This window comes from Nicotiana tabacum, chromosome 13 (assembly GCF_000715075.1).
Source record: "Nicotiana tabacum cultivar K326 chromosome 13, ASM71507v2, whole genome shotgun sequence".
In the NCBI taxonomy this organism is placed as follows: Eukaryota; Viridiplantae; Streptophyta; class Magnoliopsida; order Solanales; family Solanaceae; genus Nicotiana; species Nicotiana tabacum.
The window spans coordinates 94,160,030-94,174,779 of record NC_134092.1 but is presented as its reverse complement, the minus strand read 5'-3'; the positions used below and the strand labels follow the sequence as shown (position 1 = coordinate 94,174,779).

The 14,750-nt window shown below is 40.7% G+C and overlaps 1 protein-coding gene across 1 annotated transcript; it reads left to right on the top strand.

The window, feature by feature from the left end:
• Positions 1-2,949: 2,949 nt before the first annotated feature.
• LOC142168234 (uncharacterized) lies at positions 2,950-3,351 on the top strand. The gene has a single exon (XM_075228893.1). The coding sequence runs from the start codon at positions 2,950-2,952 to the stop codon at positions 3,349-3,351; it is 402 nt and encodes a 133-aa protein (XP_075084994.1).
• Positions 3,352-14,750: the final 11,399 nt, after the last annotated feature.

Sequence of the window (14,750 nt, the reverse complement as noted above, 5' to 3'; positions counted from 1 at the left end):
GTATCGGCATAATTCCTAAACATGATATCTAGTATGATTGACAGTTTAACTACTTTATCACATAGTGAAAACAAGGATATCAACAAAGTAGGACCACTATACAGTGCCATGGAAACAACAGAGTCCCAATTCACATGGTGCACGCCCACACGCCTATCACCAAGCATGTACGTCACCTCAATACCAATCACATAACACATATTTCGGGATTTCATACCCTCAGCACTAAGATTAGAAGAGTTACTTACCTCAAATAAGCCAATTCCAACACCGAGCAAGCCAAGTGATGCTCCAAAATGCCATCTTGCGCGTTCAGACCTCCGAACGGCTCGAAACTAAACAAAAATAACTCAAATGAATCAAACAATGCTAAATGAACTAATCCCGATTGAAAAAGATCAAATCTTGAATTAAAATCCCAAAATCGGCCAAAATCCCAACTCGGGCCCGCACCTCGGAACCCGACAAAATTTACAAATCCAACAACCCATTCAATTACGAGTCCAACCATACTAGTTTCACTCAAATCCGACTCCAATTCGATGTTCAAAATTCAAAAATTTATATTATGAAACTTTAGGCCAAAATCCATAATTTCCTCTTTAACATTCAAAATCCAATTACCAAAAACGAAGGTAGATTCATGAAATATAACCAAAACGGATTAGAAAACACTTACCCCAATTCATATGGTAAAAATTGCTTCAAAAATCGTCTCAATCCGAGATCCATATCTCCCAAAATGTAAAAATGTTCGAAACCTTTGAAATAGAGTACTTTATAATTTGCCCAGGCCTCCTCTTTCGCGAACGCGAGAAAACCATCGCGTTCGTGATGAACAAAATGCACACTGCCACAAAAGACTCTATGCGTTCGCGATGCAACCCACATAAACACAATGAACACTACTTCCAAAGCTTCGCGAACGCGACTAACCTTACGCGATCGCATAGAAGAACGCTCAAATTCCCAACTGCCAACCTCAATATTACGCGAACGCGAACCTCCATACGCGAACGCGAAGAGGACTTGCCCTAACTCTATGCGAACGCAATACATACTTTGCGATCGCGAAGAACATTTAGCTGCTGCTATCCAAATGCACTATGCGTTCGCGACACTTGCCATGCGAACGCGATGAAGAACTGAGATACCAGAAAATAGCAGAAAACAGCAGTACCAAAATTCTCTAATCACGTCCGATTGACCTCAAATTCTGCACACAAGTCACATTCGACATTACGGACCTGCTCCAACTTTCGGGATCGGAATTCAACCCCGATATCAAAAAGTTTACTCCCGGTTAAACTTTCCAAAATTTCAATGAGACTATGAATTTGTGTCATTAAAAAGCAGCCGAATATGATACCAGAAGCAATGAGACTGTTGCTATTTTTATTCTCAATGACTGGGGAGGCTCAGACTTGGCATAATTCACTCCCTATAAACCTTATTACTACTTAGGAGGAATTGGTCAAGCAGTTTGTGAACTAGTTCTACCCATCTAATAAGACTGCAAAGTAAGTTGATAATATATTGAGCTTCAGTCAAAAACCAACCGAAACATTGCAAGAATCGTGGGAGAGGTTCAAGGGAATGTTGGTTAAATATCCACACCATCGCTTTCCAGATCAAATGTTGATCAGAGGTTTTACATGGGATTGGCAGACAACCTAAGTGGAGCATTTTTTAGTAAATCACTTAGAGAGTGTAAGATCCTCCTTGATAAAATAACTCAAAATTAAGGATGGATGACAAGATATACTACACTCACCCCTGACTCAGTAGCTCTAGACCCGAAGAACTGAATAGTCGAGAATATGGCCACTGTGATGACTCAAATGAGCATTCTTACCAAGAAGATTTATGAATCAGGCTAGAAAAAGGTACACATATTTGACACGACTAATGGAGAATTATGCACACCATACATTAACCAACCATATGTGTGCTCGTGGAGTAGTGAAAGTGACAGGCAGAGCTACTAAGAAAATATGAATTATGTGGGCAACTTTGGGGGATAAAGACAAAGTGGTCAACACTAGGGATAGTAAAATCAACAGTATAATAATAATTATAATCTTGGAGGAGTATGACTACAGGGTCAAGTTGTGCCTTATCAAAGGCAACCTGGATACAATCAATAGAACCAGTAGCTAATCTATCAACAACCTTAACAGCAACAGATAGTGAGACAAGATGATGGGTTATCAGAAATCAAAGGTATGCTGCAACACCATTGGGGGCAACAGGAGGATTGAAGAAATGGTTCACTAGATGCAAGAAAATGTAGTTGCGCATGACTCAGCTATCAAGTGCATTAATTCAGCTGGGGCGGATATTTATAGCTCTAAATAATCATCCTCAAGGGACATTATCTACAGATAGAAACATCAACCTGAAGGATCTAGTCCCAATAGCTTATGCTCGTAAGTTTGAGAATCGATAGAGATCTTGATCAAGAGAAGGAAAGTTCAAGCTAATCATCCAACAATAGCGCTTGAGTCTGGACCACATGAGGTAGACAGACCAATTGATCTGACAGAGGTAAAAATACAACAAGCTAAAGAGGAAACAAGCAAAGATAAGAGGTTGCAAAAGAAATTGAGCAGGTGCAACAGAAGATATCAAAAAAGTGCATGAGCAGGAACCGACTCAAGTCACAGGAAACAAGCGAATTCCACCACCCTTCCCGTAAAGGTTGGCTAAATATCATAAAGATGACAAGTACAAAATGTTCATGGAGATGCTGAACCAGATTAAGGTAAATATTCCACTGATAGATGCATTGAGAGAGATGCTAGGATATGCTAAAATGATGAAGGACTTGATGTCTCCCAAGTTTGACTTTCAAGACCTGGCCACTGTGATATTTACTCAAACTTGTAGTGTTGTGGCTACAAGGCTTATAGCTGACCGCTATGTGATTTGGGGGCAAACATAAATTTGATGCCCTTGTATATCGATAAAAAGTTATGCATTGGAAAAGCAAGGCCTACATTTATGTTGCTGCATCTGGCTGACCAAATGGTGAAGAGGCCATTGGGTATACTTGATGATATACTTGTTCATGTTGGAAAATTTATGTTTCCTGCAGACCTTTTTATTCTGGACTTTCAGGTTGATGTGGAGATTACCATAATTTTAGGAAAGTTGTTCTTGGCCACTGGGAGAATATTGATTGATTATGAAAATAAGGAGCTCAAGATGAGACTAAACTATGAAGAAATGACTTTTAATGTGAAAAACTCCATGTGGATACCCAGTGAGTTTGCAAATTATTCATTGAGAGGTGAGGTGGATGTGATCATGCATGGGAAGATGAGCCACTTAATGCGAAAGACCCTTTAGTAGATTGTATAATGAACTTAGAACAGGTAGATGATGAGAACTTTGTGGAGTGAGTCTTGGATCTTGAAGGCCATTGATACCAAAAAGGGAGCTCGAATTCGAGTCATTACACCTAGAAGAAAGGAAGACTCCTCCAGCTAAGCCATCAATTGAGGAGCCACCTTAGTTGGAGCTTAACCGCTCCCAACCAACCTCAGGTATGCTTTCTTGGTACCTAACTCGACCTTACCTATATTTATCTCATCTGGTTTGTTATATGTGCAGGTAGAATATATTTTGCAGGTTTTGAAGGTACGCAAGACTACAATTAGTTGGACCATTACAGACATAAAGGGCATCGGCCAGCCTTTTACAAACATAAGATTCTACTAAAAGAAGGGCACAAACCTTCTAGAGAACATCAAAGAAGGCTGAATCCAAATATGAAAGAAGTGGTGAGAAAGAGGTGATTAAGTGGTTAGATGTGGAAATCATCTTCCCCAGCTCAGACAGCAACTAGGTGAGCCCGGTTCAATGTGTTCCGAATAAAGGTGGGATGACTATGGTACAAAACGAGAACAACGAGTTAATCTCAACTAGAATAGTCCCAATTTGGCGAAAATGTATGGACTATAGGAAATTGAATAAAGCCAGCCGAAAGCACCATTTTCTCTTGTCGTTTATTAATCAGATGTTGGATAAACTGGCATAGAGATCCCACTTTGCTTCTTTGATGGTACAAGAAGGTATAGTCTTTGGGCACCGCGTGTCAAAGAAGGGTATTGAGGCTGACTATGCTAAGGTTAACATGATAGAAAGTTTCCACCGCCCACTTCAGTCAAGGCAATAAGGAGTTTCCTTGGTCATACCGATTTCTACAGGAGATTTATAAGATATTTTTCAAAAATTGCTAACCCTTTTGTGTAAACTACTTGAAAAAGATCGCCCCTTTTGTATTCTCTAATAATTGTAGGGTAGTGTTTGAGGAGCTGAAGAAGAGACTAGTGATGACACCAATCATAGTTACACCTAACTGGGAGCAACCGTTTGAGCTTATGTGCCATGCAAGTGACTATGTTATGACACGATCCAAATCCCCCACCGTAGCATGTCATAATGGCACCTAGTCTCTAAGGCTAGGTAAGCCTAACACACATGAAGAAATAACGTAAATAATAACATAACTTCGAATTTAAATCAACCAGCTATCATAAAAGAACTCCACAGTACTGTTGATAATAACTCCCAAAATCTGGTGAGACTGAGTCATAAGCTTTACACGAGTATACTGAAACATCCCTAATACATGTTTATCTAAGTAAAGAGTATGCAATAGAAAAACAAGGACAAAGTGTGACTCCGAGGTCTGCGAACGCCTGCAGGTATACCTTGAAGTCTCCGATCTTGAAGCTCTACTCATTGGTGCCTAGCCTGGTATGAGATACCTAGAAATGTAAACGAGGATAAAAGAGGCAATAAGGAAATACAACAAAATAGATTGCAACTGAATTTAAAGCAGTAAATGCAACAAAGAAGGAACACATAATAAGAACATCAAGGAAATAATGCGGACAAATACAAGTGAGGTAAATGAGAGATAACATCAAGAATCAAAACCGAGGTACCACCTCATAATCTCATTTCACAATCACAATCACAATCTTTCTTTATATCACCGCGGGAGCCTTACATTTAGTTTTGAAAATCATTTTTCTTGAAATACCTAACCGCGTATTAGCCCACCTTATCACACCCCGTGGTTTCAAGTGGTTCCCCTACTAGCAACACGCGTATCAAGCCCACCTTATCTCATCGCATTTGTACCAACCCATATCCTTACACCACTGCATACGTATCAATATCACAACATATCACAACTCGCACCTCAAGTGCTCAAATACCACAACTTGCCAAAAGAATCAACAATTTCCATGTTTTTTACAATAAGTAGCGCATGGCTCAACCACAATATGTACAAGAGACTCAACAATAGTAATTGAAAGTGAATAGCTCAACAAGAATAGTATTTCAACAATTTACAACTTTGCCTCAATGTCATCATGGCTTCTACAACTTAAACACCAACACTCAACAATAAGATATTCCAAAAAATAACAACTTCAAGTAAGGTAACTCAATAGTTGAATAATTAACAAGGCAATAAAGAAACAGTAACTTCAACTAGACATGAGAGGGCAAATAACAAGAGATGGGACAAGTATTAACAATGTCAAAATAAAGCATGTAAGGATACATTAACGATAATGGATATAACATGTTATGGCAATTCGATTAAAGTCATGGAAAAGAATCTACATAGCTTAAACCGGTCAATTACCACATATAGCCCGTGTACCCACTCGTCACCTTGCGTACACGGCTCTCACATAACACAAATAGCACAATCAATCCCAAATCCTAAGGGGTAGTTCCCCCCCCCCCCCCACAAAGTTAGGCAAGATACTTACCTCAAAAACACTAACTCAATCCACTAATAAGCCTTTTCCGTAAATATCCAACTTCGAACAAACCGAATCTAGCCAAAATAACTTTATACCATAAATACAAATCATAGAAAACTATTCCAGATAATAAAGTTGCAATCTTTAAAGAAAATCAAAAAGTCAACTCAAAACTCAACCCTAGGCCCGCGTCTTAGAACCCAATCAAATTTACAAATCCGAACACCCATTCAATAACGAGTGCAACCATACTAAAATTATTCAATTCTGATCTCGAATCGCTTTCAAATCCTCAAAATATAGCCGATGAAGTTTTCACAAATTTTCTCAATTGTTGCAACCCTAAACACAAATTAAATGGTAAACAAAATGATGGATTCATGTATAATAATCAAATCCGAGTTAAAATCACTTACCCCGATCAACTCCTCGAAAATCTCTTCAAATATTGCCCAAAACCGAGGTCTCTAGCTTAAAAAATAAAAAATGGAACAAAACCCTCAATTTGGAAATTAAATATATGCTGCCCAGTTATTACCTTACGTGATGGCAGACAATCACTCGCGATCCCAGAGAACAAATCACCCCAGCTCACAAAAGACACTACGCGATTGCGTGACAACAGACGCGAACAAGATGGCCGGACTTCTCAAGGCTACGCAATCGCGGACTACTCCACGTGAACACGATGAACAATGTGTGCCTCATCGCAGTCTCTCCTTTCTTCTACGCGGTCGTGAAATATTACTCACGATCGCAGTGCACAACATCCCAACCTTCCGAAAATGCGTCCTCATTTATGCGATCGCAAAGAGTAATTTCCCATATGCCATCAAGGTCCCTATGCGATCGCGTATGAACCTTTGCGAATGCAGTGAAGGAAACCAGATCACAGAAAACCAGCAATCTCAATACAAGAACAAATAATCCGAACTCAATCCGAAACACACCCGAGGCCCTCGGGACCCTGTCCGAACATACCAACAAGTACTATAACGTGATACGAACTTAGTCGAAGCCTCAAATTAGATCAAACAACACCGAAATCACGAATCGCACCCCAATTCAAGCCTAATGAGCTTATGAACTTCTAACTTCTAAAAGTAATTCTGAATCATACCAAACCAACTCCAAATGACCTCAAATTTTGCACACAAGTCACAAATGACACAACAGACCTATTTCAACTTCCATAATTGAAATTCGGACCTGATATCAATAGAGTCAACTATCGGTCAAATTTTTTAATCTTTCAAACCTTTAACTTTTCAACTTTCGCCAATTCAAGCCAAATGACATACGGACCTCCAAATCAATATCCAGACATACACCTAATTCCAAAATCACCATACAAAGCTATCGGAACCATCAAAATTCCATTCTAGAGTCGTCTACACAAAATTCAAACTCCGGTCAACTCTTTCAACTTAAGCTTCTAACTTTGGGACTAAGTGTCCAATTTCACTTTGAACCTCACCCGAAACTAAACCAACCACCCCGAAAAGTCACTTAACCACAATATAACATAGAGGGGGAAATAAATAGGGGAATGGGGCTAAAATACTCAAAACAACCAGCTAAGTTGTTACATCATCCCCTTCTTAAAACAGACGTTCATCCTCGAACGAGTATAGAGATATACCTGAAGTGATGAAAAAATGAGGATAACGGCTATGCATATCATGCTCGGTCTCCCAAGTCGCCTCTTCGACTGGTTGACCCCTCCATTGAACCTTCACTGAAGCAATATTCTTTCACCTCAACTTTCGGACCTGCCTATCCAAGATGGTCACCGGATCCTCAACATAAGACAAATCCTTGTCCAATTGGACTGAGCTAAAATCTAAAACATGGGATGGATCACTGTGATACTTCTGGAGCATGTAAACATGGAACACCGGATGAACTGTAGATAGACTAGGTGGAAATGCAAGCTTGTAGGCCACCTCTCCCACTCTCTAAAGGATATCAAAATGGTCGATATACCTAGGGCTAAACTTACCCTTCTTTCTGAACCTCATCACACCCTTCATGGGTGACACCCGGAGCAAAACTCGCTCTCCAACCATAAATGCAACACCAAAAACCTTTCGATCCGCATAACTCTTCTGCCTAGATTGGGCTGTACAAAACTGATCCCGGATCAACTTGACCTTGTCCAAGGCATCTCGAACCAAATATGTTCCTAATAACTTAGCCTCTCCCGGCTCAAACCAACCAACTGGGAAACGACACTGTCTCCTATATAGGGCCTTATAAAGAGCAATCTGAATACTCAATTGATAGCTGTTATTGTATGTAAACTCCGCAAGAAACAAGAACTGATATTAAGAACCCCCTAAATCCATGACACAGGCACGAAGCATATCCTCCAATATCTAAATGGTGCGCTCGGGTTGTCCGTCCGTCTGGGGGTGAAATTATGTACTCAACTCAACTCATATGCTTAACTCACGTTGTACTGCTCTCTAGAAGTGCGATGTAAACTACGTGCCCCGGTCAGAGATGATGGATACCGGAACTCCGTGAAATCAGACAATCTCGCGGATATAGATCTGAGCCAGCCACTCTGAAGAATAGGTAGTCACCACCGGAATGAAATGAGCTGACTTGGTCAACCTATCCATAATCACCCATACAACGTCAAATGTCATCTAAGTCCGTAGGAGCCCAACAACGAAGTCCATGGTAACACGCTCCCATTTCCACTCTAGAATCACGAGTCTCTGAAGCAAATTGCCTGATCGTTGATGCTCATACTTCACCTGCCGACAATTTAGGCACCGCGCTACATACTCCACTATGTCTTTCTTCATTATCCTCCACCAATGGTGCTACCTCAAATCTTGATACATCTTAGCGGTACCCGGATGAATAGTGTACCGCGAACTGTGGGCCTCCTAAAGAATCAACTCATATAACCCATCCACATTGGGCACACATAACCGGCATTGCATACTCAACATACCATCATCCCCGATAGAAACCTCCTTGGCATCGACGTGCTATATTGTGGCCTTAAGGACATGCAAATGGGGGTGGTCATACTGACACTCTCTGATGTAATCATATAAAGAAGACCGAGAAACCACATAAGCAAGAACTCGACTGGGCTCTGAAACATCTAATCTAATAAACTGGTTGGCCAAGGCCTGAACAACAAATGCTAATAGTATCTCCGCTACCAGTAGATATGCTAAATTGCCCAAGCTCTCCGCCTTTCGACGCAAGGCATCGGCCACTACATTGGCCTTCCCGGGATGATATAGAATGGTGATATCATAGTCTTTAAGCAACTCTAACCATATCCGCTACTGCAAGTTAAGATCTTTCTATTTAAACAGATGATGTAAACTTCGGTGGTCGGTATAGACCTCGCAAAGGACACCGTACAAATAGTGCCTCCAAATCTTCTAGGTATGAATAGTAGCTGCCAACTCCAAGTCGTGGACCGGATAGTTCTTCTCATGGACCTTCAACTTTCGAGATGCATAGGCAATCACCCTATCGTCTTGCATCAATACCGTGCCAAGGACAACACGTGACGCATCACAATACACAGTGTAAGACCCCAAACCCGTAGGCAATACAAACACTAAGGTTGTAGTAAAGGAAGTCTTGAGCTTTTGAACGCTCTCCTCACACTCCTCAGACCATCTGAAAGGATCACCCTTCTGGGTCAATCTGGTCATAGGTGCCATAATAGATGAGAAACTCTCTGCGAAACGGCAGTAATAGCCGGCCAAACTAAGAAAACTATGAATCTCAGTAGCTGAAGACGGTCTAGGCAAACTATGCACTGCTTCAATCTTCTTCAAATCTCTTTGATAACTCACTCGACACCACATGACCCAAAAACGCAACTGAATCAAACTAGAATTCACACTTTGCGAATTTTGCATACAACCTTTTTTCTCTCAAGGTCTAGAGCACAATCCTCAAATGTTGCTCATGATCCTCCCGACTGCAGGAGTACACCAAGATGTTGTCAATAATAACAATGACGAAATAATCATGATATGGCTGAAATACATTGTTCATCAGGTGCATAAATGTTGTTGGGGAATTGGTCATACTAAATGACATCACAAGGAACTCGTATTGACCATATCAAGTCATAAAGGTAGTCTTCAGAATATCCGGATCCCGAATCTTTAGCTGATGATACCCTGAATGCAAATCAATCTTTGAGAATACTCTGGCACCCTGTAGCTGATCAAATAAGTTATCAATGTGCGGCAATGGGTACTTATTCTTCACTGTAACCTTGTTCAACTGTCGATAATCAATACACATGCGCATATAACAATTCGTTTTCTTCACAAATAGTACCGGAGCACCCTAAGGTGACACACTAGGCCGAATGAAACCCTTATCAAGCAAATCTTGCAACTGCTCTGTTTAACTCCTTCAACTCCACTGGGGCCATACGATATGGTGGAATAGAAAATGGTTGAGTGCCCGACAATAAGTCAATACCAAAATCGATATCTCTATCGGGCAGCATGCTCGGAAGATCTGCCAAAAATACATCTGGATAGTCTCTCACTTCCAGAACTGACTCAACGGTAGGAGTATCAACAATGACATCTCTCACAAAGGCTAGGTATGCATCACACCCCTTCTCAATCATCTGATGTTCCTTAAGGAATGACACAACCTTGCTAGGAACATAATCCAAAGTACACCTCCACTCCAACCACGGTAAACCTGGCATAGCCAAAGTCACCATCTTGGTGTGACAATCAAGAATGTCATGATAGGGCAACAACAGTCCATGCCCAAGATAACATCAAAGTCGATCATACTAAGCAATAATAGATCAACTCTGGTCTCAAAACCACCAATAAAAACTAAACACGACCGATACACACGGTCAACAACAATAGAATCTCTCACAGGCATGGACACATAAACAGGAGAAATCAAAGAATTACGAGATATACCCAAATATAGAGTAAAGTAAGATGATACATATGAGTAAGTGGATCCTGGATCAAATAAGACTGATGCATCACTATGACAAATCGGAACAATACCTGTGATAATTGTCTGATGCAACTGCCTCCTTCCTACTAAGCACAACACCTGGTCTGGCCTCCCCCTCTAGGGTATCCCCTACCCGCCTGACCTCCACCCCTAGCTAGCTGTGCAGGTGGAGCGAAAACTGGAGCAATAACCACAGCCTGAGGAGTCTGGGGACCCTGTGGAATACGTGAAGCCTGAGTAATCGATGGAGGTTCACCACTCCTGAGTCTGGGGCAGTCCCTCACCATATGACAGGTATCACCACACTCAAAATAAGCTCTCGGCGGGCGTGGCTACTGAAACTGGCTCGGGCTTGGTCAGCTGGACTGACCGCTCAAAGCACCTTGTGCAGGAGGTGCTCTAGATAGTGGCGGTGCTTAATGGGCAACCTGAGACCTTGAAGTAGCTAGAGTACCACTAGAAGCTAGAAGTGTTGAATAAAATGGACGACCCGCATAGCCCCTGCCAAGATGGGCTGCATATGAGTTACGAGCACTACTATATCTGCCAGAATCTCGAGACCTCTTGGCCTCCTTGTCCTCTCTCTCTCAGCCCCGCATACCCTTCAATCTCCATGCAATCTCTACCACCTGTTGATATAGGGTATATCTCTCCAACTATCGAGCCATACTGAATCTAATACCGTAGTTAAGCCCCTCGATAAATCGACGGACTCGCTCTTTGAGTGTGAAACCTAAGGCAGGTGTATGTCTGGACAGCTCACTGAATCTGACAGCATACTCTAACACTGTCATAGTACCCTGGCACAGCTGCTCAAAATTTTTGCGCCATGAATCCCGAAAGCTCTAGGAACAAACTCTCTCAAGAAGATCTCTGAGAACTGAGCCCATGTGAGTGAAGTTGTACCGATTGAGCTACCCTCCCTGTAAGCCCGCCACCACTAAAACGCTGATCCCGATAGTTGGAATATAGTAAAAGCAACCTCACTCGTCTCCACAATACCCAAGGTATGGAGAATACGATGACATTTCTCTAAAAAATAACTGTGTATCCTCTGTAGCTAGGCCACTGAAGGTAGGAGGGTGGTACTTCTTGTACCTCTCAAGACTAAGATGCTGCTCCTCAGATGTTGCTGCCCTAACCTCAGGCTGAACTAGAACAACTGACTGCATGGGTATAGCCTCTAGGGCCTGGTCAACATGGAGTCGTTGCTCTAGGGTACGGGTCATGGGAGTTTAAGCTCCTCCCCCAGCCTGAGATGTGGCTAGTGCAAGTGGAATCAACCCTACCTGAGCTAAGTTACTGAACATGCTCAAAACCTGTGCGAGGGTCTCCTGAAATTCAGGGATGGCAATAGGCGCCTCAGGTGCCTTCCCCCAACTAGAGCTACTGGTGGCTTCTCTGTCGCAGCTCAGGCAGGTGCTCTGTCTGCACCACGTGCCCCTCCCCGGCCTCTGCCCCGGCCCCGGCCTCTCGCGGCTCTAGGAGGGGGCGTGGGTGTCTGGTCGTCGAATCCAGCGGTGCGTGTCCTCACCATCTGTGAGAGAATAGTAAAAAAAGATTCCAAATTTTGAAGCCAACAAATTCGCATGATAAGGAATCAAAGAAGCGAAGTTTCCTAACAGTTCCATAGCCTCTCGAAGATAAGTACAGACGTTTCCGTACCGATCCACAAGACTCTACTAAACCTACTTATGACTCGTAACTCCTATAAACCTAGGGCTCTGATGCCAACTTGTCACGACCCCAATCTCCCACCGTAGGATGTCATGATGGCACCTAGTCTCTAAGACTAGTTAAGCCTAACACACATAAAGAAATAATAGAAATAATAACAGAACTTCGAATTTAAACCAACCAGCTATCATAAAAGAACTCCATAGTACAGCTGATAATAATTCGCAAAATCTGGTGAGACTGAGTCATAAGCTCTACACGAGTATACTGAAATATCCCTAATACATCATTATTTAAGTAAAGAGTATGTAATAGAAAAATAAGGACAGAGGGTGACTCTGAGGCTTGCAAACGCCGGCAGGTATACCTTGGAGTCTCCGATCTGGAAGATCTACTCATTGGTGCCTAGCCTGGTATGAGGAACCTGAATCTACATAAAAAGATGTGCATAAGCGTAATATGAGTACACCACAACAGTACCCAATAAGTATCAAGCCTAACTTCGGTAGAGTAGTGACAAGGTTAGGTCAAGACACCTACTAGGATAATAATAAGAAATTGAACATGTATAATACAATTTAAGAATGTAAACGAGGATAAAAGAGGCAATAAAGAAATACAATAAAATAGACTGCAACTGAATTTAAAGCAGTAAATGCAACAAGGAAGGAACACATAATAAGAACATCAAGGAAATAATGCGGACAAATACGAGTGAGGCAAATGAGAGATAATATTAAAAATCACAACCGAGGTACCGCCACGTAATCTCATTTCACAATCATAATCACAATCTTTCCTTATATCACCGCGGGAGCCTTATATTTAGTTTTGAAAATTATTTTTCTTGAAATAGTTACCCGCATTTTAGCCCACCTTATCACACCGTGTGGCTTCAAGAAGTTCCCCTACTAGCAATATGCGGCCTACTTTATCTCACCGCATGCGTATCAACCCCTATCCTTATACCACCACATATGTATCAATATCACAACTAGCACCTCATGTGCCCAAATACCACAATTTGCCAAAAGAATCAACAATTTTAATGGTTTCCACAATAAGTAGCCCATGGCTCAACCACAATGTGTACAAGAGTCTCAACAGTAGCAACTGAAAGTGAATAGCTCAACAAGAATGATATTTCAACAATTTATAACTTTGCCTCAATGTGATCACGACTTTTACAACTTCAACACCAACACTCAACAATAAGATATTCCAAGAAATAACAACTTCAAGTAATATTGTAGTTTTGTGAGTGGGAAAAAAAATTTATAAAAATTTTGAAAAAGTGGTCAAAATCACTTTCTGATTTTTGAAAAATTCATTTTTGAAAAATTTTCAAAAACTTGCAAAATTTTATAGATAAACACATTTTTGGAAAAAAAAATATATACAAACAAATGATTTCTAATTACTGCTCAAAAGTATTTTTCAGGTTAATTAGCCAAACACAAGTTGCTTCTCACCAAAAGTACTTTTTTAAAAAACACTTTTGAGAAAAACACCTTTCAAATTAAATTGATTTTAGAAGCTTGGCCAAACAAGTTATTAATGTCATTGGTCAAATTTGTAGTCCAAATTTGTATTACTTGTATTCTAAAGAAAAATTATTAGAAATACAATAATATAACATATTTATATCTCATATAATAAAATATTTATAATTATAAATATTATATAACTAATTCAACTAAATTCATCATCTTTAAATGCTCAGAAGACTCTAAATTTCAACTATTGTTTCAATATATACAGTAATTTAATAACATATACATAACATATATGTGTGCGCCCGCGTGCATGTAGTATATAATTGATTCAATATTAAAATCTTATAAGTTACCCATAGAGTTTAAAGGCTGAATTCGCCTCTGCTCGATACTTTACCATATTCTTGTCGCAATAATAAAGGGATTTTTAACATAATCATCTTTGCGCCATTTATCTTTGTCTAATTTTTACTCCATCTCTTTGTGGGTTCATTTGGCTTTTATTGTTAATTAGTCTATTCGTCACATCACAATTGGCTGGATTCCACCCCCCATCCCCCCACCCCCACCCCCCACAAAAAAACAACAGAAAAAAAATAAGAAAAGAAAAAGAAACTCCCTAGAGAAAAATAAAATAAAACATAGCTTATTCATTAGGTTGCCTTTTGATGGTGGAGAAAGGGCAAAAGGTTTCATCATGATCCACATGTATCGTTATTTTCCTATCACTTTCTTTTTCTCTGGGAGTAGTGGTTTGGGGGGGGGGGGGGTAGTCGGGGTAGGTTTAGTGGTTGGG